This window comes from Medicago truncatula, chromosome 5 (assembly GCF_003473485.1).
Source record: "Medicago truncatula cultivar Jemalong A17 chromosome 5, MtrunA17r5.0-ANR, whole genome shotgun sequence".
Lineage (NCBI taxonomy): Eukaryota > Viridiplantae > Streptophyta > Magnoliopsida > Fabales > Fabaceae > Medicago > Medicago truncatula.
In genome coordinates this window covers 24,020,161-24,045,390 of record NC_053046.1, presented here as the reverse complement: position 1 = coordinate 24,045,390, position 25,230 = coordinate 24,020,161, and the positions used below count along the sequence as shown (strand labels likewise).

Here is a 25,230-nt window from a genome sequence, read left to right as displayed (position 1 = left end):
TGGACTAATGCCAATTGAAAAGATACAAAATGATGCCAAAAACAAGTCTGGCCGAAAACAGCCAAACCGAAAGGATCACTAGGCACACCAGCAACTGCTGTCCTCCCTTAATACAAAGAAAACTCCAAAAAACCAAGCCTAAAAACAGAAGAAAAAAAACAGATAGCAGCAGGTCCCAACAACACCAAACCTAAACCCTAAAAAAATTTGTTGCTGCAGGCAGGCTGCGAACAGCCGCACTCATCCACGAAAGCAACAAACCATCCCACAGAACCACCATCAACTCCCCGTTCCAAAACTGTTATCTCATAAGGCGCATGTTTGATTTTATGCTTATACTAATAGCTTTGTTTTTCAAGCAATGCCTTAAAAAATTGATTTTGAATATGAACTTCTCATTATATCATAGTTCAATATAGTGAATCATTCATTTTGGTTTTTAAAGTGACAAGTTTTGATTTCTGGCTAAATTAGATTTTTAACCTACATATTTTGTCATGTGCAATCTAATAAATAGATTTGTGTGCTCTAATTGTTGTGATACAATTTAAGTCTTTATTATTTATCTCACATGACCAGTTTTAACTCATTGCATTTTCTGTTTTCAATTTGTCATCATATTTTGTTGCTGCCAAATCACATGAGATCAGAAGGTGCTGCTAGGTTCCAATGAGAGCAATGTTTATGCAAGATGAACTTTCTTTTAGTTAGAGCAGAAACTGCAACAAGGACAGCCACATATGGCTCTAATTAAAATAGAAAGTGACACGGCTCTAACGAGGATAGCCACATGTTAAGCAAGATGAACTTTCATTCAGTTTGAGCAACATCAAGTTTGAGGTTAGTGTCTAAATTATCAAATTTATTCTTTATATTAAATATGATCAAATAGTTTGAAGCTTTATTTTTAGAATACTTCCAATTGAAATTGAGAGCTTCATATAAAAAAAAAAGTTTAGTTCCACATTGTTTTAAGTTTTGCAGTTTCTGTTGTAACAATATTCTCTTTAACATAAATCTTTTTATTCTTAAGAAGAACATTCTAATTGTTTTTTGATCAATTATTCTAATTTACACATCTTTCCCATGTATTTTTGTTGTTAAGAAGAAATTCTAATTGTTTTTTGATTACTTCCCGTATCTTTCAAATAGCAATAATACAAAGACTATAAAATATTGAACATGATTTAATTTGGATTGCACTTCTTTACTGTTCCATCTCCCCCTCTCATTTTTACTCCTAATTCATTGCAGGAGCAATCCTTATTTTCTGATAGGTAGTTACAACAATGCTCATTAGTAGATCTCTTAAGGAGGTTTATTTTCAATGGTGGCTGCAGTTAGAAGACTTGCAGATTGCTTGCAGCAGCTTACAGTCGCAGTGACAATGTAGCTTGCAATTTATATACAGTCTTACACTTTTGTTTTTGATTTTCTTTTGCAAATAAAGCCATTGTTCATATATGTAATTGTTGGGGTTTAGTTTTTTTTAATGGCTAAAAGATAGTTTACTAAAAGATAGTTTATGTTGAATTGTTTTCTTATCTATGTAATGAATCATATTGTAATATATTAGCTTCTCCATTTTTAATGTCCCGGGCGGTAGCACAGGTAAAAGATCTAGCTTATATCTAATCTTTGTTAACATTGCTAATGATTTTGCAAACCCTAAACCTAGATAGTTTAGGCGCCAATCAAGGTGGTCCGTTGGATCTCATCATTTGGCTCAGCATTCATATCATCCTTTGATCTAATGTCACTTCAAAGTTTCATTTCCCCATGCCTGATACGTTAATGCTCTTGGTTATGGCTTTCCAATGTTCATGAGTACATTAAATGTTGTTATTGTTTCCCAAGCTTCTATGACATTAATTGATGTTGTATTTCCTATGCATCTACTACTTCAGAAGAACTCAGAATTCTACTACTACCAGTTCTCCATCAATCTCTATCTCTCACGGTTCTTTTTCTTGCATAAAAATTTCTTCCATCGCTCTCACGAGTAGTATATGATCAGAACAATTAAGGACGTGATGCAGAATAAATAATCCACACTTTCTTAATTTTTTATTTCCTCAGTTATAGGATGATAGGTGTGGTACAATTCTGAATGCATACGTTTCTGAAATCTATATCGTGTTCAATATTACAAGTCCTTGATCATGAGATGTATTATACGATGCAGCAAAATAAATTTCGGACACGATGGGGCTGTGATAAATTTGGGAGCTACCTAAGCAGCAGCCAGTACTGGAGTACCGGATTCCAGAGCCCTTTTCTCTATATGTGGGCCTAGCTGGACCATGCCCTTTTTTTGCTAGAATTTTTACCGCCTCAATGAATGGCTATTCAGGTTAATGTTTTTTTTTTCTTTTTCTAATTATAATTTCATTGCAGGAAGAATGGATGATGCCAATTGTCTTTTGTACACGAGAGAAGAGGCGGTGAGAGTATGTACATGCTATATAATTACTCGGTGGGGAGGGGATGCACTCCAAAACCTGCATCAAACTATGATTGCAGTGCTATGTTTAATTTAGTGCTACGAACCAACGTCTTTCCAGATTTAACATTCCAAGAAGTCGACATGGGTCTGATTTTGTTGCTTTTCTTCTACTGGTGCTGAGAAGAAATATGATTCTTGCCATTCTTTACAAGTTTATTTTTTGAAGCAGCCTATGCTTCTAACCATTCTAAGTCATATGCTTCTCACTTTGGTGAAAATTTCTCCTACTGGTGTTGTTATGGATATCCATATGTTGTGTGGGAACTAACGGTGTATATATAGTGTTAGCTAGGGTCTGTAATTAGTCTAAAGACTTGGGATGTTTGTATTATGCATCTTTATTTGCAATCTCTTTAGTTTTTTCCTGTGTTGTGTTTTGTAATTTCCAGTAGAAATATATGATGGATCAAGTGATCATTTGCGTTAAGTTGATAATTGAAATATAAATTGGAAGACTAAAATTTAGTATCCGATTTTCTCAGCTGCTTTGGTACAGCTTCATAGTTCTTTGGCTTGTATGTTTTGCAATGACTATAAACAAAAGTCAAGGACAATCACTTAAGCAAGTTGGCATCTATCTTCCACAATCGGTCTTCTCACATGGACAGCTATATGTTGCAATATCACGCGTTACATCAAGGGATAGTCTGAAGATATTATTAACGGATAACAATGGGGATTGTATCAGCACCACTTCAAATGTAGTTTATAAGGAGATATTCGAAAACGTGTGACCCAATATTTTGTATGCCCTTAAATACTTTTTATGTTTATTTATTTTATTTTTTATGTAATGAATAATGTCAGAACTTTTTTAGCTTTTCCATTTTTAATGTCCCAGGCGTTAACACGGGTAAAAGTCCTAGTAGTGATAAACCCCAAGTACTTCCATATCATGTGAAGATGGCTTAATGAAATTGATTCATTTAAAATAAAACGATTAATGAAAATTTTGGAGAGATATGGAAAAATAAATGAACAAGATGCTCCTTATTCAAATAATGCATAATACAACACCACTATGATTCAGTCTTAACATGGTCACATACATGTAACTAGTTAAGTCTGTGTGCTTTAATTGAAATTAATTTAAAACAACATGAAACATGAAAATATAAAAATAAATTAATGGGAGCATCTTAAGGTGGACCTAAGGGCTTAGATCAAGAAAGCCCATGGGGACCATGTCCACCTTCTCCTCCCATATTGTTGAAGCCAAACAAATGTGGTTGCAACATAGGGTTCTGAATAAATTCTGCCGGAAAGATTGAATCTTGTTGAGGATCTGGCTGGTGCTTAAGAGGCATGTTAGATGATGATCCATTTCCTTCAAAAACTTGAAGGGGTTGGGTAGAAGTACCTTGCATTTCAACCCTATCAGCATGTTGTGCAACAAGTTTCTTAAGATCTTCCAGAGCCTTCTTGAATGATTCAAGTTGGACCATATCCATCCCATCAATAGGACAATTCCACCAAAACTGAGCTAGATTCTTCTTTTGCGGCTGGCTCAGTTCATTCCCACGATTCTTTTCGATGTCTAGTTCATCTTTGATACGAGTCAATACAGCATTGAGCTCGGACACAACGGTGTTCCGGTCATCCCCAATGATTTTCATGATGTCATCATTTTGGGGTAGGACCTGAGAGAGATAATGATCTATGACCGTTTCAACATTTGGGTGACCAAATGAAAATACCTTTTCACTTGGTGAGAAGATTATTAGAGCAACATATGCACCACAAAGACTGCAAAGCTCGCTAGCTTTCTTGAAGAGCCCACTACGGCGCTTCGAGAAAGTCACTTGTAGGCTGCTTTCATTGCTCATCTTTTTCATCTCAATCTTTTGCCGACCTCGAGTTTTCTTTCCGCTCGACATGGCTGAAGCGCACACACAGAGAGAAAGAGATATGTGTGGATGTGTTTATTTTAGACAAAGAATTGGCACATTGTAATTGAAGGTGACAAGGTTATTTTATAGACAAATTTTGTGAGTATATTTCGAACACATAGTTATTAATTTATCAAATCTCTTTTAATATGTCTTATATGGAAGGTAGTTCAATGTTGAAAAAATTAATGATAATTAGATTAATTGGTACATGAACGTATTCAACACTTATTAGATTAATTGTACTTGGACAATTTTAGGAATATGCGATAATTATTTTGATATTAATTTATTTATATAAAAATTAACGAGTGTGGTACACTATAAAGAATAATGATAGTATCATTCACAAATAATGTAGTTGGTTTATTGTTCAGTTGGTATGTCCAAATTCACAGCTTTCAAAATTAAAGTTTATAGATGTTTTATTCAATCTTAGCATGGAACAAAATATTTTGATAATTGATTTACAATGTTGTTATTGAAATATTTATGTGTAAATTTGGATTAAATTGAATACAATAAGAACAAAATATATGTAAGTAATTATGCTTGATACATTAAACACTTTTTAATAAATTTTATTGCAAAATAGGATGAATTTGTTAAAAGCAAATAAATTAAAGGACTAGTTCAAACCCACTCTAGGATGGTTGTAAAATGAAAATTAGTGTCATTTTAATTAACAATAATTTCATTCTTCATAAATTAAAAAAAAAAAAAAATTATTTGGTTGTCAATTTTATAAAATATTATTAAATTTATTAACATGCAATAAATTAAAATAATGACATAGCTAAAAATATATTACTTTAATTAATTGTAATATATGAAGGTGAGAAAAACACAAGAAGGGGGGTTGAGTTGTGTTAGCTTTTTCTTCGTTTTCTCCTAAGCTGAAAACACTGATCAGAAGCAAATAGAGTTATGCTTCTGAAATGATGTTCAGGACTAATTGCAGCAGATAAAACAAAGAGAGAGAAGGAAGAAAGACACAAAGCAATTATACAGGTTTCTTCCACAAACCAGAAGTAGTCTTGTCCCCCTTGCACTTCCAAGGAGAGTTCACTAAAATGTAATATCTGATTACAACTGCTCACTGCTAAACTTAGCAAGAGACTTCAAATTACTCAAGCACAATTGCAAGAGATTTTCTAATGCTCAAGCACAACTGCCAGAGACTTCAAATTTAAACAGAATTAAACAGAAAATTGTTTGAGGTTGAACACTTGATTTACAATGAGTGGTGTTCACAATACAAATCAGATACAAACTCTTAAGACTCTAGAATTTCTAAGATATGAACTTTGATAAGAAATTCTAAGTGAACTTTTGATGCAGAACAATTTCAGCAGAGTTTTGGCGCTTTCAAATTGTTGCATAGTCTTGCTATTCTCTAAGTCTTCACTCCTTTATATAGAGGTGTGAAAGAGATGTTGTGAATTGCCAGCACATTAAAATAGAGTCGTTTGAAGCTTTGATCAATCACCAATGATCTTTTGCTTGAAACGAAAGTGGAGGGTTTGATAATTGTTAATCCATCATCTCAAATATCAATTCATAAAACGAAAGTGGAGCTTTGATATTCGAATAAGTGAATTTAGACAAGGGTTGCAAAGCAGCGAAATGGTCTTTGCAATCTTTGAGACATATAAGTTTCAATCTTCAAGGGAACTAATAGTAATTAAGTCAACGAAATAGACTTGATTGCTAGAGGAACATAAGAGAAACTTGTCTTTAGAAGTTAGGTCTAACATAAGGTTCTAGGTTTAATAGTTTGGTTTGTGAAGGGTTTGTCACCATGACGAACCAATGATCCTAAGACACCTCTTTTATTATTATTGTTATTTTCTTTTAAACAAAAATACAACTTTCTACCTTCTAAAATTTCAATCTAATCATTATCAAAAGTTAATTGAATTCATAACTCCCTATCGGAACGATACTCTATTTTTACTACTTCGATAGAACCGTGCACTTGCGGTTTTATCCCATCAGTCGTGTCAACTTCGTTCACATGAAGTGGGAGGACATCGGAGTTGACATATTTAGAAGCTTCAACATGGACGGAAGGTCTATGAATGTTTGGTTTGGCTTCAACCTTAGGCGGTTTGACATCTCCAGATTTTTCGACAAAATTCGGTTTTGCCTCTCCCGGATCATCTTCCATGTTCTCAACCATTTCTATAATTAAACATCACAAAACTATGAATTAACAACTAACTGATGCGTAAACATCAATGCCATAATGAATTAAAACAAAAAACAAAAACAGAGAAAAAAAATTGTGCAAAATGGCAGTAGCTGCCTTTGCTGCGTTTTTTCTAAGATTTCCTCGGCAGTTGACTGTCGAAGTTACTTCGGTAGTTAAATGCAGAAGTCCCCATAATTCAGCAGTTTACAGCCGATGAGTCCCATGTCAGTGTTTATGTGAACTGACGAAAAAACCCCCAAAAACAGCTAAAAATCAACCGGTTAAAATGCTTAATACCTAATTTTTTTACGTCAAAAGTGTGTTGATACCTCCTATGCTTGATGCTTCAATAATTTTGGAGTAAGATTTGATAAAAAAAAATATTGGATTTGGGGGATTAGATGGAAGTGGTATGTGTAACACCCTGTTAACCCAAACACGTAAATATTAAATAAAATCAGAGTTAATCAACAAACGGAATGTCACACTGCTTTTCAAAAATTCATAAATAGAATAAAATGTTATTTATTAAATAATAGCTTTGGTAAAACATATCAATTCATCGCAGCGGAATTATTTTCAACATTAAACAACTTCAAATAAATCTGGCACATGGCCTCAACATAATTATCTTTAAAGATTTAATCCAACACCAACAGGTTCATAATGATACATAAGGAATGATGAATACAAAGACAATATTTCCCATCCCGTTACGTATCAGAGCCCTAAGACACATGTGAGGAAAATTTCACTCACGACAACAACTAACAACAACTATTTTGGATCACCTGCAAGTTACCCATACGAAGGGCAACATTTTCAAGCAGAAGGGGTGAGATTCACAAACAATAATAATAGGTATATAATTCATCAACTATATTTAACAATCTAATAACAACAAATATTTCAACAGTCATATTTCATACTTCATCAACATTAACAACACCTACAAATTCAACCAACAATAACGACAACAACTCAACCAACAACAACGACTATGCAACGACACAACGACAAATGCGACAATGCACATGCATGTGGTACCATTTTAACGCGTTTGAATGAACGAGCATTCACATGGCATAAGCCCTCAACAATTCGAATGAACTAGCATCCACAGGGCATGAGTGTAACACCCCGTTTTCCCAACTTAAAAATTTCATAAACATTTATCAGAGTAAACAACATATAACGGGATATCACACTTCATAAAAATCTTAAATAGATAAATAATAATTTATCCTTCAACATAAATCATCAACGTAATAGCAGCAGATTAAATTCTTCAACATAAATTGTCTTGGCACGCAGGCCTCATAAAAATCATCTCATAAGTTCAGTTAAACAACATAATCATAGCATATACGCAAAGGAAAGAGAAATAGCCACTAAAGATCCCCTCCCGTGACGTATCAGAGCAACCTAAGACTCAGTGAGGAATAAATCACTCACGACAGCAACACCATCAACCTACTCTTGATCACCTGCAAGTTACTCATACAAAGAGTAACATTTCCAAGCAGAAGGGGTGAGATTTCACAAAACAATAATATTAAGCATATAATTCAACAATTATATTTATTTAACAACATGAAAACATCTTATTATTCATCGCAGATAATAATGTATCATAAATCACTTCGTTAACAATTCATATAAGTAATCACAACTTCACAACTTATCATCCTCGACTCAATAAATGCAACTATACAACTTAGACCTCTTATATGCATGTGGTACCAATACATGGCATCAAGCCCCCATCGCTATTTGAGTATTAATATACTTCCAGGGCATAAAGCCCCCATCGCTATTTGAGCTCAAGCTCCATCATGTTGAGTACAAAGCTCCAGGGCATCAAGCCCCCAACAATGAAATGCTAATGCATGGACTCGACCTCTTAAACATCTTAAATCGACAACCTCTTATATAATCCAATAATTTGGAACATCATCATCTTCATCAACTTAGACCGACTCATGCAGCTTAGTTAAATAACAACAGCAACATAGGCAGTATACAAAAACAACATGACATAATAATATCAAATGCAAGTTGTCATACCCCAAATTTGGACCATTTAAAATCTTTTTGTCCATATTTTGAAATAGTCCACATTCTCTTCTATTCGTTTTTTTACCATTTAAAACTCGTGTTTTTCTTCTTTAATCATTTAAAAACTTTTATCTGCATTTTTATAACGTTTTGAGCGCATTTTATAGTCTTGTTAGTCATAATAATCAAGTCATTTTAAAAGGTTTAATCATATTTTAAAAATCGCGTCCTTTTAATCATTTCAGACAAAATTTCGGCAGGGAGGATACTTTGAAGTACCTCATGTCAGATTTCGAAGGGACTTTTTTTTTTATTATTATTAATTAATATTTTATTTTTATTTTATTTGTCATTTTTTATTTTTTTATTTTTCTGTTTTTTGTTTCTTATTATTTTTATTTGTTAAGTCTTTATCCCCAAGTCTCCAACAGGGGTATTTTGGTCTTTGATGTGTACCAGAGCCAACCCTAGTTTGTCACTATAAGTACACTGTCAATCATTGGGAAATGGGTCAGAGAGAATCATTGTAGCAGCTGCAGCAATCATTCAGAAACCCTAATCTTTCATCTCTCTCAACTTTTTCAGATCAAAAATAAAAATACACAATAATCATCATGAATGTTCATAGTTGTTCATCATGAACATGAACCGCAATCATTTCCAGAAACACACAATAACAACAAACACGGCAACAACACAAATCCGAGCCCAACAACACAAATCCGGATCTGTATCACTACAAATCCGAATCGCATAACAACAACAAAACCTCAAATCAACCCATACAACCACACAAATCATCATCATCCAAACCAAAACAGAATCGGACCGGAAAAGGAAGGAAACAGGACCGGACCGGATTCAAAGGAGGAGGCCGAACCGGAAAAGGAAGGGAACGAAACGGACCGGATTCAAAGGAGAGAAGGAGACCGGAAAAAGAGGTAAAAATTTTCACACCTTCATTTGTAGATCTAGGATTTTTGGCGCATGTTTTCGAGATTATGAGTCCGGATTCGAGTAGAGGAAGGGAAGAGGAGTGATTTGATGTAAAAAATTTCAAAAAAAAAGCAAGAAAAAACTCCGCCACGCCGGAGCAGCTCCGACCACCACGCCGGAGCAGCTCCGGCCGCCCCTCCCCCACTTTCTTCTCCGGCGAGCTTTGTAGAGAGAAGAGGGAGCTTCTCTCTCTAGGTTTTTTTAGAAAGAGGTTTTATGTGATTTGTGTTGTGTTTTTTTTGTTGAAACCCTTTTATAGTGCTTTCTTTTTTGGTTTGGTCTTGTGCACATACGCATACTGCAATTCAGTGCTCCATCGCGTTACAGCCCTTGGATCGGGATCATTCCTTGATCTCGGGTCAAGTGTGTGTTTTTTCTGCGTGAGTGTGGTGTGGTTTCTGTTTGGACCGTCAGATCGCTGATCTGACGGTCACGGTGTTTTCAGTTTAATCCCTTTGTTTCTATGTTGTTTTTGTGACCCTTGGATCGTTGGATCCAACGGCTGTGATGAATCCAGTGACTGAATCTGGACCATTGATTTAATCCAATGGTCCAGAATTAATCCTGCTGAGCCAATGTTTTATTATTTCTTATTTTTAATTGTCTTTATTTTTAAATACTGTTTTTTACATTTTTTTGACATTTTTGTGTTTAGAAAAATTCCAAAAAATATTTTTCTCACTATTTTAATTTTCTCTAATTTTAAAAATCCATTCTATTTGTTTTCTTTTATTTCATTTTTTTTTGTTTATTTCTTATATGATGACCTTAATTATTATTTGTCTTAATTCTTGCTTATTATTTCTTATGTCTCATTCATCATAATATTTCTTGTGATTACTAACTATTTAATTTTTTTGTCTTGAATCATAGCATGCACATTTAATTTTTTCATCATTTTATTTTGTCATTGACTTAGTGTGTATAAATAGGAAATTGATGTAATTTTATTTCTTGCATTTTTATTTTGGCATAAAGGCCTTAGGATTGTATTTAGGAGTTGATGTAATAATGTAGGTAACACAAGCACCGACACATGCACCGACACTACCACATTTTATTTACCGCTTTCCGTTAGTTTTTACGACGTTACGTTAGTTTTCACCGTTAGTTTAGAAAAATCATTTTCTCAAAAAAAATCGGATATGCGAAACTTCAAAAATCATTTTCTTAATAACATTTTCCCTTTATTTTCTTAATCAAATTCTCAATCAATTTTAATTCAACTTCAACCATTTTCAAAATTTAAAATCAATCAACCTCACTCATTTCTTTTATCTCATGCCTTGAGGCATCTTTCTCTTCTTAAAAACCATTTTCAAAAAGAATCTTAAAATCAACCTAACCCACCAAAGAAATTTTTGAGTGGAACTACGTCGGTTTTGATCCCTTTCCCAAAAAGGGTACGTAGGCAGAGGACTTGTCCTTCCAAATCAAATAAAAATAACCAAAAACATACTTCTTCTCCCTCCATTCTTTCACTTAGATTTTAAGTAATAATTTTTCAAGTAAGCCAAGTGAATTTAGCACAAGATAATTTAGGTAAGCGGTTCCTTCGGAGTACCGAAGTCGTTTAGGGTGCTTAACACCTTCCCTATTCGAAACCAACCCCCGAATCCAAAGTCTCGATAAGGGTTTTTACTCATTTTTTCCCTTCCCACGAATAAAAATTGAGAGTTCAAAAATTGACGATTCAAATCAATTAAATGGTTTGACATCCGAAAATCGTGAGCACAGAAATGGCGACTTCACTGGGGACTTAGGTCCTATGCGGGTTAAACCCACCTTACTTTCTTTATTTTGTGCTTTATTATTTGCTTATGCTTTGTAAATATTTTCTTACATGTTTACCTTATTACGTGAGGGGTGAGAAAATAAGCTCTACACCCGAGCTTGAGGGAAATATAAGATAGGAGTGGTATACTCATAGTGGCATACCGAGAGTATACTCGTGTCTTGACACATGTGAGATAACCACACTTAGCGGAGGAGCTTGATGTGATATATGTCGGCGTGTGTTTTCACGTTTAGACTTTATTACTCTTAAGTTTCCATTGAAGCTAAGGACCTTTAGTAACCCTTAACCCATCTTGGCCTTTTAGGATGTAGTGCGGTGGCTAACCGGGTGTTTTCTCGGAACTAGTCGACACGCGATACTACACTCAAACGAGACTTTCCTACGGACGTTGTTGGACCGGGGTGTCTTCTCGGTATCCGATAATATTCGAAAGTGGTCGAGGACTTTGGGAACCTTGGTAGAACCCGTGACACCGGTACAATTTGAAACCATAGTCTTTACCAAATGGCGTTGTTACCCTTGACTCCAACATTATGGGACTTAACCTCATCATGTATTCTATGTACTTTAGCATAACCATGCATACATGCATCCAACAACTTTTTCCATCAAAAATTGAAGGACTTAGTCAAGTTTTTGTAAACATCATGGATATGGACCTTGTAAGAATGAACACCAAGAGATACAACTTCAAAAATCTTAACTGAGCTTTAGCTTTTGTACTTTTTCCTTGGTTTCGTTCTTACCTTTTGAAAAAGGAACCGTTTGCGACGTCTTTACAATATTCAAAATGAAACCATATTCGTACTGTGTTTACATTTCGCTTTGATAAGTCCTTCAAAAAAATTATTATCTTTTTCATAAGCATATCATGCATCATTTTGTATTCATAGTTTCTAGTCCGTGTCTTACATTGTGTCTTCTCCATAAAAGGTCAATCCGTCAGTCAAGTGGTTAGATGTCTTCATCCAAGTTCGGCTCGCATATGCAGACACTCGTGCAAACAGGAAAAATGGATCGGCTTGAGCAAGAAGTCCAGGATCTTCGTGGAGAGGTAACAACACTTCGGGCTGAGGTAGAGAAATTAACTAGCCTTGTATCTTCATTGATGGCTACAAATGATTTACCGCTTGCCCACCAAAGGCCTCAATCACCATATCAGCCAATGTGCCCTCAAAAGCCTCGACAACAGGCTCCTCGGCAGTCTATCCCTCAGAATCAGGTTCCTCAGAAGTTCATTCCGCAAAATCAGGTCCAAAAAGCATCTCAGTGTGACCCGATTCCTGTGAAATATGCGGATTTGCTTCCCATTTTGCTTAAGAAGAACCTTGTTCAAACCCTACCACTTCCTCGGGTGCCGAATTCGCTGCCACCTTGGTATCGCCCTGACCTCAACTGTGTATTCCATCAAGGGGCACCAGGTCATGACACTGAGCAGTGCTACCCTTTGAAAGAAGAAGTTCAGAAGTTGATTGAAAATAACGTCTGGTCCTTCGATGACCAAGATATAAAAGTGCTACTTCAACAACAACATCTGGCTCCTCACTCTGTTGCCGCTGTTAGGCCCATCACCAATGTTGTTCAAGATCCAGGTTATCAACCCCAGTTTCAACCAAGTCAACAACAGTATCTGGATTCTCACTCTGTTACCACTGTTTTGCCCATCATGAATGTTGTCCGCAATCCGGGTTATCAGCCCCAGTTTCAGCAATATCAACAACAGCCTCGACAACAGGCTCCAAGAATTAAATTTGATCCGATTCCAATTAAATATGCAAAGTTGCTTCCCTATTTGCTTGAGAGGAACCTTGTCCAAACTAGGCCACCTCCTCCGATACCGAAGAAATTGCCGGCTCGATGGAGACCTGATCTCTTTTGTGTTTTCCATCAAGGGGCACAAGGTCATGATGTTGAGCGCTGTTTTTCTTTGAAGATTGGGGTCCAGAAACTGATTGAAGACGATCTCATACCTTTCGAAGAGTTTGGATCTGAATACGCAAGTTAATCCGCTATCGGATCTTTGGACCTTGTGTTGACATGTGGAGTGTTTAGCTGCAATTGGGTCTTTGCTGATGTTTATTTCTACTACTCTTTTGTTCAATTAATATGTTTGTTTGTTACTTTATGTTTGTCAAAAAAAAAAAAAAATCCTTTCGTCCCACCCGAGGCGAGAGTGAATTTGTTTAGGGATTTTTGCTTTATGTATTTTCATCATTAGTGAAAGGTCGTCTCGATCCCGACCTTGTTTTATTTTGTGCTTTTTCTGGAAAAAATGGTAATACAAAAAAAAACCAAAAAAAAAAAAAAGAATCTTTTTTCTTTAAATCATTTCCACATATCTGCATAATCATAATGTTTATATCAATAATCAAATCATGCATTAACAAACCCGTTGAACACTTAAACCCTGTACTCTCGCTCGACTTTGAGTTCCTTGTGTATGAGGCTGAAGAAGAGGATGATGAAGAAACTTCCACTAAGATTTCTCTCCTACTAGGGCATCTTGGGCATAGAAGCAGCAAATATCAAGAAAGATTGTCCAAAAGAGGACTTTCATGTACAAAGACTGGCACGAGATGCTACCATTTGTCTTGCAAGGATATTATACTTCAAGTGCACACTTCAACATGGGCAACCCACCCTCCATCCCTCTGTATAAAACATAAACGCAGTGCCTCACATGGAGGTCAAAGTCCCGTCAACGGGAGTTCCAATGAAAGCTAAGCTTGATTGAATTTAAAAGTGTTACTGCCATATGGCGTGGACAGTTGTATCAAAAGCATGAAGCAAGTTTTCAACAAGAGAAGGCTCGTCCCCATGAATGTCAAGAGAGTGACCTTGTGCTCAAAATTTATACTATCTGATTTAACCAAGTTCCAGGGGCAATGAATGCCTAATACAAAGAATGAGGGTAAACTTGTATGTCCTGTGAATACCGATGCAGTCAAGAAATACTTTGTTAAAATGAAAAAGCTCGATAAGTCGCAAACCTGAAAAGGCGGCTTAGGCAAAAAAAAAGAGCGTCTCGATGGACTGAAAACCCAAAAGGGCGGTCCATGCAAAAGTTAGAGACATATATAAAAAAAAAATGAAAAAATGATGATTATCCTGATAGGTTGAAACCCGCAAGGGCGATCTATGCAAAAGTTAAGGATCATGACAAAGTAACTGCATCTGGTCGGACATGACTCATCTAGGGCATTTCAGCCGTCAAAAGACTTCCGACTCATGGTAAGGTAATTGCATCAAATCAGATATGATTCATGTGGGGCATTTCAGCCGTCAAAAGACCTCCGACTCATGGCAATGTAACTACATCAAATCAGATATGATTCATATGGGGCATTTCAGCCGTCAAAAGACCTTCGACTCATGACAAGGTAATTGCATCAAATCAGATATGATTCATCTAGGGCATTTTAGTTGTTAAAGGGCTTCCGTTCTGAAGCGTCTGCAAATCAAAGACTCAGAACAGTGAAATTCAAAGTTGGTAGAGGGAACAATGGTTATTGTGTTCAATGTTCATTTTCCATATAATTACCATTTTCCAAACTTTTAAAATCCGTGGAACCACGCCTTTGGCAGGCCACCACTCCATTTACATTAACTTGAGCTTGTGCCCATTTATTTGAAATTCTCATTTATTCTGTTTGCAAATTTTTCTTCTATTTTTGATGTTAATACCTAAAGCAAAAAAAAAGAATTCAAAAAAAAAAAAAAAAAAAAAAAAACTTTTATCATGTCTTCTGAAAAGCATAAACAACAGGTACATCTTCTTTGAACTTATGAGTGGGTGAAACATACATCAACATCCGTCTCAAGGACAGTTAAGCTCTGCAGGGTTGGCATGACTAAAAGCTGTGAGATGACCTCTATCAAAAAAAAAAAAAAAAAAAGAGATAAAAAAAAAAAAGGCTCGCTAAGTCGAAAACCCGAAAGGGCGGCTTAAGCCAAAAATGAGCGTCCCGGTGGACTGAAAACCCGAAAGGGCGGTCCAGGCAAAAATTAGGGGCATACAAAAAAAAGAATATATTCCCGGTGGATTGAAAATTCGAAAGGGCGGTCCAGGCAAAAGTTAGGGATTCAAAAAATATATATACAAAAAAAAATGACAAAACAAAGATAGAGGCATCACAGTTCAAGTTGGCCAAATGGAAGAATGCACTTTGTGTTGGCTTACAAATGGCGACTTCTGCCAGATTGATTGATTGATGGGTTTTATCCCGGAAAATTGCGACTTCTGCCTGTGGTTTGATTGATGGCAACTTCTGCATGTACTTTGATTAATGGCGACTTCTGCCAGAATGGTTGATTGATGGGTTTCATCCAGATAAATGGCGACTTCTACCCCAGCTTTTGACCATTGGGTCTTACCCCAGCAGTGGATTGATTTCTTCTCCAGTGACTTTATCCCCAATGAAGGTTTCGAGTGTTCGTACAGTGATGCCGGGCCATTCTCCTTGTAGACCTGCCCAATCCTGTCTCAACAATCTTACCATTACACCGTCATATGAGTCTCATACATATTCATTCATGCATGCATACATAGCACGCATATAAATATCATTCATACATAGTTGCATTTTTTCCCAATATTTTGCTTCACTATCCTCAGATACCACACCCAGTGTGTCTAATCCCAAAATGTCATCAAATCAAACATGTTCCAAAGGGGCAGGTCTCACCAGTAATCAGTCTATACAATTCCCCATTGTCGTCAGACAAATTCCTTGTTCCCCTCAACTTTACCTTTATCAAGTCACTCCCCTGATACCAAGCTTTACAATGTCTTTATTTTTACCGTGTGTTTGCTATCCCACAATGTTAGCAAACCCTGTCGGTCCATCATGTCTTTACTTTCGCCACTCGTCGGCTAATCATGTCTTTATTTTCGCCACTCGTCGGCAAATCATGTCTTTACTTTCGCCACTCGTCGGCTAATCATGTCTTTATTTTCGCCACTCATCGGCAAATCATGTCTTTACTTTCACCACTCGTCGGCTAATCATGTCTTTATTTTCGCCACTCGTCGGCAAATCATGTCTTTACTTTCGCCACTCGTCGGCTAATCATGTCTTTATTTTTGCCACTCGTCGGCCAATCATGTCTTTACTTTCGCCACTCGTCGGCTAATCATGTCTTTATTTTCGCCACTCGTCGGCAAATCATGTCTTTACTTTCGCCACTCGTCGGCTAATCATGTCTTTATTTTCGCCACTCGTCGGCAAATCATGTCTTTACTTTCGCCACTCGTCGGCAAATCATGTCTTTACTTTCGCCACTCGTCGGCAAATCATGTCTTTACTTTCGCCACTCGTCGGCCAATCATGTCTTTACTTTCGCCACTCGTCGGCAGTCATGTCTTTACTTTCGCCACTCGTCGGCAAATCATGTCTTTACTTTCGCCACTCGTCGGCAGTCATGTCTTTACTTTCGCCACTCGTCGGCAAATCATGTCTTTACTTTCGCCACTCGTCGGCCAAGCATGTCGTTACTTTCACCATCGTCTAAACCATGTCCTTACCTTTACAATGGAAACAATGTTAACAAACATTATCATTCATAGTCCAGTTATTCCAAGCTATCTCACAGCAATCTTAAGCATTACCTATCATTTCTTTCCCCAGTGATATTTATCCATTTGTCCCCCAATCAGTCTTTTATGCATCATCTTTACATTCATGCTTGTATCATGGGCAGTCATATAATCACATTCATCAGCATCGCATATCTGGCATTTCAAACGGTCCAAATTGGCATCTTTTTATATTTAAGTCTCTTCGACCCTTTGGTTTAAAAGTTTTCCCTTTTAAAACCTTCGTGACGAAGAAACTTAAATAGGGGCATCTGTCATACCCCAAATTTGGACCATTTAAAATCTTTTTGTCCATATTTTGAAATAGTCCACATTCTCTTCTATTCGTTTTTTTACCATTTAAAACTCGTGTTTTTCTTCTTTAATCATTTAAAAACTTTTATCTGCATTTTTATAACGTTTTGAGCGCATTTTATAGTCTTGTTAGTCATAATAATCAAGTCATTTTAAAAGGTTTAATCATATTTTAAAAATCGCGTCCTTTTAATCATTTCAGACAAAATTTCGGCAGGGAGGATACTTTGAAGTACCTCATGTCAGATTTCGAAGGGACTTTTTTTTTTTATTATTATTAATTAATATTTTATTTTTATTTTATTTGTCATTTTTTTATTTTTTTATTTTTCTGTTTTTTGTTTCTTATTATTTTTATTTGTTAAGTCTTTATCCCCAAGTCTCCAACAGGGGTATTTTGGTCTTTGATGTGTACCAGAGCCAACCCTAGTTTGTCACTATAAGTACACTGTCAATCATTGGGAAATGGGTCAGAGAGAATCACTGTAGCAGCTGCAGCAATCATTCAGAAACCCTAATCTTTCATCTCTCTCAACTTTTTCAGATCAAAAATAAAAATACACAATAATCATCATGAATGTTCATAGTTGTTCATCATGAACATGAACCGCAATCATTTCCAGAAACACACAATAACAACAAACACGGCAACAACACAAATCCGAGCCCAACAACACAAATCCGGATCTGTATCACTACAAATCCGAATCGCATAACAACAACAAAACCTCAAATCAACCCATACAACCACACAAATCATCATCATCCAAACCAAAACAGAATCGGACCGGAAAAGGAAGGAAACAGGACCGGACCGGATTCAAAGGAGGAGGCCGAACCGGAAAAGGAAGGGAACGAAACGGACCGGATTCAAAGGAGAGAAGGAGACCGGAAAAAGAGGTAAAAATTTTCACACCTTCATTTGTAGATCTAGGATTTTTGGCGCATGTTTTCGAGATTATGAGTCCGGATTCGAGTAGAGGAAGGGAAGAGGAGTGATTTGATGTAAAAAATTTCAAAAAAAAAGCAAGAAAAAACTCCGCCACGCCGGAGCAGCTCCGACCACCACGCCGGAGCAGCTCCGGCCGCCCCTCCCCCACTTTCTTCTCCGGCGAGCTTTGTAGAGAGAAGAGGGAGCTTCTCTCTCTAGGTTTTTTTAGAAAGAGGTTTTATGTGATTTGTGTTGTGTTTTTTTTGTTGAAACCCTTTTATAGTGCTTTCTTTTTTGGTTTGGTCTTGTGCACATACGCATACTGCAATTCAGTGCTCCATCGCGTTACAGCCCTTGGATCGGGATCATTCCTTGATCTCGGGTCAAGTGTGTGTTTTTTCTGCGTGAGTGTGGTGTGGTTTCTGTTTGGACCGTCAGATCGTTGATCTGACGGTCACGGTGTTTTCAGTTTAATCCCTTTGTTTCTATGTTGTTTTTGTGACCCTTGGATCGTTGGATCCAACGGCTGTGATGAATCCAATGACTGAATCTGGACCATTGATTTAATCCAATGGTCCAGAATTAATCCTGCTGAGCCAATGTTTTATTATTTCTTATTTTTAATTGTCTTTATTTTTAAATACTGTTTTTTACATTTTTTTGACATTTTTGTGTTTAGAAAAATTCCAAAAAATATTTTTCTCACTATTTTAATTTTCTCTAATTTTAAAAATCCATTCTATTTGTTTTATTTTATTTCATTTTTTTTTTTTTGTTTATTTCTTATATGATGACCTTAATTATTATTTGTCTTAATTCTTGCTTATTATTTCTTATGTCTCATTCATCATAATATTTCTTGTGATTACTAACTATTTAATTTTTTTGTCTTGAATCATAGCATGCACATTTAATTTTTCCATCATTTTATTTTGTCATTGACTTAGTGTGTATAAATAGGAAATTGATGTAATTTTATTTCTTGCATTTTTATTTTGGCATAAAGGCCTTAGGATTGTATTTAGGAGTTGATGTAATAATGTAGGTAACACAAGCACCGACACATGCACCGACACTACCACATTTTATTTACCGCTTTCCGTTAGTTTTTACGACGTTACGTTAGTTTTCACCGTTAGTTTAGAAAAATCATTTTCTCAAAAAAAATCGGATATGCGAAACTTCAAAAATCATTTTCTTAATAACATTTTCCCTTTATTTTCTTAATCAAATTCTCAATCAATTTTAATTCAACTTCAACCATTTTCAAAATTTAAAATCAATCAACCTCACTCATTTCTTTTATCTCATGCCTTGAGGCATCTTTCTCTTCTTAAAAACCATTTTCAAAAAGAATCTTAAAATCAACCTAACCCACCAAAGAAATTTTTGAGTGGAACTACGTCGGTTTTGATCCCTTTCCCAAAAAGGGTACGTAGGCAGAGGACTTGTCCTTCCAAATCAAATAAAAATAACCAAAAACATACTTCTTCTCCCTCCATTCTTTCACTTAGATTTTAAGTAATAATTTTTCAAGTAAGCCAAGTGAATTTAGCACAAGATAATTTAGGTAAGCGGTTCCTTCGGAGTACCGAAGTCGTTTAGGGTGCTTAACACCTTCCCTATTCGAAACCAACCCCCGAATCCAAAGTCTCGATAAGGGTTTTTACTCATTTTTTCCCTTCCCACGAATAAAAATTGAGAGTTCAAAGATTGACGATTCAAATCAATTAAATGGTTTGACATCCGAAAATCGTGAGCACACAAGTCAACAACATCTTCATTATAAATTCATATCTCAAGTAATGCATATAACATTTTATCACCTCATATTCAACATCAACACATCTTAAACAACTTCACAAATTATAGTTAACATCATCATCAAGTCTGAATACTACCCCAAGGTTCAACTCTCAACAACTCGTGCAACAAAGGTCGCAAAAACCTAACAAGACACTCTGTTTCTGGGTCACTCGCGAGGCGAGGGCCTCTGCTTGCCGTGGCGAGTTCAGGTCAGAATTCCAAAAGTTTCATTCTAAATCTTTCCAGGTTCAATCTCATTCTACATTCTTTCCTAATCATTATTAGACATGTTCAGGCACTCAAAAGCATCTAAGGATCAACTCAAAAGTCAAAATCACGAAATCTTGCATGCTCTCTGTTCAAGCTCGCTAGGCGAGTTCATCTGCTCGCTATGGCGAGCTGCGACGTGCAGCTCTCGAGGCGAGCGATGAAGTTCATCACTCGCCGTGGCGAGGATCATGGCTCGGGAGGCGAGCGATGAATGTCGCTACGGGCAGAAGTGCAGTTTTTCACAAAAATCACTAGTTCTCATGGTTTTAAGCCTAACTTTGATTCTAGAATTCATCATAATCGTTATCTAAGGTCTAGGGAAAATTTCTACATCAATCTAACAACTTTTCACCGTTTAATCATCAATTCTACAATTTTGACCTAGTTTCCGATTCCTCTTAAATTCATCCTACATCATGTTAAACCTAACCATTGAATCACAGACTTAATAGAATTGCAAAGTTAGTCTCACCCTTACCTTATAGGATGAAAATCGCAGCCCTAGGTCTCTCTTACTCTTCTCTTGGATTTTTCTCCCTTTTCTCCAAAACTGATCGTACGTTATGTTTTTTCTCTATACTAGGTTTCCCTATTTATATCTCCTTCAACTATCTTATCTTATTTCTCTTTCTCCCCCAAAACTCTCTAAAATCTCAAAACAACCCCTAAACTCAATATTTATTTTATTTTCAAATCTTATTTTATTAAACACACATATATCTTATAAATATAATATAAACTCATCTTAATAACTTCTAGACTCAATTAAATAATTAAATAATTCAAATAGGGCGTTACAACTCTCCCCAACTTATAAGATTTTCGTCCTCGAAAATTTACCTCAAGCAAACAACTCTAGATAAGATTCCAGCATCTTACTCTCTAGCTCCCACGTTAAGCTTTCACCAGTCGCTCCGTCCCAAACGACTCTCACAAGAAGTATCTCCTTGCCTCTCGACGTCTTCACTTTTCGATCATCAATCCTTACCGGTAAAGTCTCGACCGTAAGGTTATCTCTAACTTGCACATCATCACTTTGGATCACATGGGATGGATCCGGTACATACCTCTGAAGTTGCGACACATGAAACACATCGTGCAAGTTCGAAAGGTGCGGTGGTAATCCCACTCGATACGCCACCGTTCCAGCTCTTTCCGATATCTGATACGGACCAATAAATCTCGGAGTCAACTTCTTTGACTTCAAAGCACGTCCAACACCAATCACAGGAGTGACTCTCAAAAATACGTGGTCTCCCTCTTGAAACTCAAGATCTTTCCTACGCTTATCATGATAACTTTTTTGTCGACTCTGCGACGCTTTCATCTTCTCTTGAATCATCTTAACCTTCTCGGTAGTTTGTTGAACAATCTCTGGTCCTAAGACCACTCTTTCACCTGACTCAAACCAACACAATGGAGTTCTGCATCTCCGACCATACAAAGCCTCATAAGGTGCCATTCCAATACTAGAATGATTACTATTATTGTACGTGAACTCTATCAATGAAAGATGACTATCCCAAGTTCCTCCTTGCTCAAGTACACAAACTCTCAACAAATCTTCTAACGACTGAATCGTCCTCTCCGACTGACCATCTGTCTCCGACTGACCATCTTTCTTCTTAACCAACAACACCGGCGCTCCCCAAGGTGAAACACTCGGTCTTACAATCTTCTTATCAAGTAAATCCTCCAATTGTTTCTTCAACTCAGCTAACTCATACGTTGACATACGGTAAGGTGCCATCGACACTGGCTTCGTACCCGGAACAAGATCAATTGAAAATTCAACTTCCCTCTCTGACGGCACATCAGGAATCTCATCAGGAAAAACTTCTGGAAATTCATTCACAACCGCCAATCTATCAATCATAGCTTGATTCTCCACCGACAAGTATGCCATTAAAGAAAACATTAAGATCCCATCACGTTCTAATTGCTTCAGCTGTTTAGTAGTCAAGAACTCAGCTTTACCCTCTTCCTCAGCAGAAGAAAAATGCACCGTCTTACTAAAACAATTGATATGAACATGGTTATACTCCAACCAGTTCATCCCAAAGATTACATCCATACCCGTCAACGGCAAACATACTAGATCAACTTCAAAATCTCTACCAAACATAAACAATGGACAACTCAAACAAACGAGAGAAGTAGTTACTGAACCCTTAGCTGGAGTTTCAACAACCATTTCTCCACTCATACTTGACATAACCAGACCCAACTTATATGCACAATCAACAGCAATGAAACAATGTGTAGCACCAGTATCAATAATAGTAATTAAAGGAGTACTATTAAAGAAACAAGTACCTCTGATAAGTCGGTCCTCATTAACTGTCTGCGTAACAGTCAATGCAAACACCTTTCCACCTGCCTGAGCCTTCTTAGGCTTCCTGCACTGCGAACTAAGATGACCTTCTTCGTCACAATTGAAGCAAACAATATCACCACGCTTGCATTCCGCTATCGTATGCCCTTTCTTCCCACATCGGAAGCACTTTTTCTCATCACCATTGCGAACATTACTCTTGTGGCCCTTCTCACCACACCTATAGCAAACAATCTCAGCAGGAACATCTCTTCTCTTAGGTCTCCTCTCATCATTCAATCTTTGCTTCCCTTTGTCAGCAGGAACACTGTAGGGCTTCGGACGACCTTGCTGACCTTTGTTCCTCCGCTCACTCATAAACTTATAATGAGCTTTCGTATCCTCCTCATAAATTCTACAGCTGCTCACAAATTCAGAAAATTTTCTGATCTTTTGATAACCAATGTCCCGCTTAATATCAGCACGCAGACCATTCTCAAAGTTTATGCACTTGGAGAACTCAGCAGTCTCGGCAGTGTGTTAGCCAATATTTGTGAAAAGGGTATCATTTAATGCAGTCAAAGGTTTGACCTAAGAAAGATGGACTTAGCTTTATAAAAAATCTATCAGAGATGTGTCCTCAGCAGGAATCGAAGATGCTAATTTTAGTTCGATGGATAAGGGAAGTTATCGAAGCGCCATCAACTTTGTGGATAAGATCAAGAAGATAGCAACGGCTATATTCGATATTCAAATCGAATGGCTATGATTAGGTAGTTATAGGACTATTTATATAAATAGTAGTTTTTCTTAGGAAAAATAGGTCACAATTCAATCATACTAAAAACTTACACTCAATACTGTCCGTATGGAAGCGACAAACGAGTCACAAGTTGCAGAGTATGAATATGTGCACCAATTTTCATTAAGTCTTTACAAATTCAATACATTTCTTTAAACATCTTTGCAATTTACTTAACCTTTTCGAAGTATTTTCCTTTACTGTTATTCTTACAGAATTTCGATTGGATTCAATTGTGTTGAATTCGGTTATTTGCATTTTGTTCTTATCTCTTATTTTATCGAAATACTTTACGAACAAGTATTACGTTTACATAATACAATAAAAAGCACAATATGCTCTTAAGATTTACTGGTTGATCTTGCAAGTAAACATTTTTGAAACCATCGATTGTTTACCAAAAATCGGTGTAAACACAGTGTAATGTGGATAAAATTTAGCAAGCTCCACAAACTTTGCAACATACTCAGTTATTGACATATCTCCCTGTTTCAATTCAAGAAACTCAATCTCTTTCTTTCCACGAACATCTTCTGGAAAGTACCTGTTCAGGAACTCCCTCCTAAACACAGCCCAGGTCACAACTTCTCCTCCGTTCTCAAGGATAGGAAGCTCACCTACCCACCAGTCATTTGCCTCTTCGGCCAACATGTGCGTAGCAAAACGCACCTTCTGAACCTCACTGCATTGCATGACCCTGAAGATTCTCTCAACCTCTTTGAGCCACTTCTGAGCTCCATTAGGATCGTACATTCCTTTGAAAGTTGGTGGATGATTTCTCATAAAAGTTTCCAACATCCTCACTCCATCATTCGCACCAGCACCAGCATTCGGCTGCTGTCCCACAGCTTGGCAGTATAAACTAACACACGACTCAACACGACTCACTACTTGACCGGACGGACCGACCTGCTCTGATACCAATTGTAACACCTCGTTAACCCAACAACGTAAATATTAAATAAAACCAGAGTTAATCAACAAACGGAATGTCACACTGCTTTTCAAAAATTCATAAATAGAATAAAATGCTATTTATTAAATAATAGCTTTGGTAAAACATATCAATTCATCGCAGCGGAATTATTTTCAACATTAAACAACTTCTAACAAATCTGGCACATGGCCTCAACATAATTATCTTTAAAGATTTAATCCAACACCAACAGGTTCATAATGATACATAAGGAATGATGAATACAAAGACAATATTTTCCATCCCGTTACGTATCAGACCCCTAAGACACATGTGAGGAAAAGTCCACTCACGACAGCAACTATTCTGGATCACCTACAAGTTACCCATACGAAGTGCAACATTTCCAAGCAGAAGGGGTGAGATTCACAAACAATAATAATAGGTATATAATTCATCAACTGTATTTAACAATCTAATAACAACATATATTTCAACAGTCATATTTCATACTTCATCAACATTAACAACACCTACAAATTCAACAAACAATAACGACAACAACTCCACCAACAACAACGACTATGCAACGACACAACGACAAATGCGACAATGCACATGCATGTGGTACCATTTTAACGTGTTCGAATGAACGAGCATTCACAGGGCATAAGCCATCAACAATTTAAATGAAGTAGCATTCACAGGGCATGAGCCCTCAATAGTTTGAATGATTAAGCATTCACAGGGCATAAACCCTCAATAGTTTGAACGACAAGACATTCACAAGGCATAAGCCCTCAATAATTTATGAGTATGCAATGGACTCAACTTTGTGTATATCAACATACAACTCATCT

The 25,230-nt window shown here is 36.6% G+C and overlaps 1 protein-coding gene across 1 annotated transcript; it reads right to left on the bottom strand.

The window, feature by feature from the left end:
* Positions 1-3,669: 3,669 nt before the first annotated feature.
* Positions 3,670-4,383, bottom strand: LOC11433663 (agamous-like MADS-box protein AGL62). The gene has a single exon (XM_003614369.1). The coding sequence runs from the start codon at positions 4,381-4,383 to the stop codon at positions 3,670-3,672; it is 714 nt and encodes a 237-aa protein (XP_003614417.1).
* Positions 4,384-25,230: the final 20,847 nt, after the last annotated feature.

What these genes read in the sequence shown, in the direction of transcription:
- LOC11433663 (XM_003614369.1), bottom strand. Translation starts at nt 4,383, where the DNA reads ATGTCGAGCGGAAAGAAAACTCGAGGTCGGCAAAAGATTGAGATGAAA.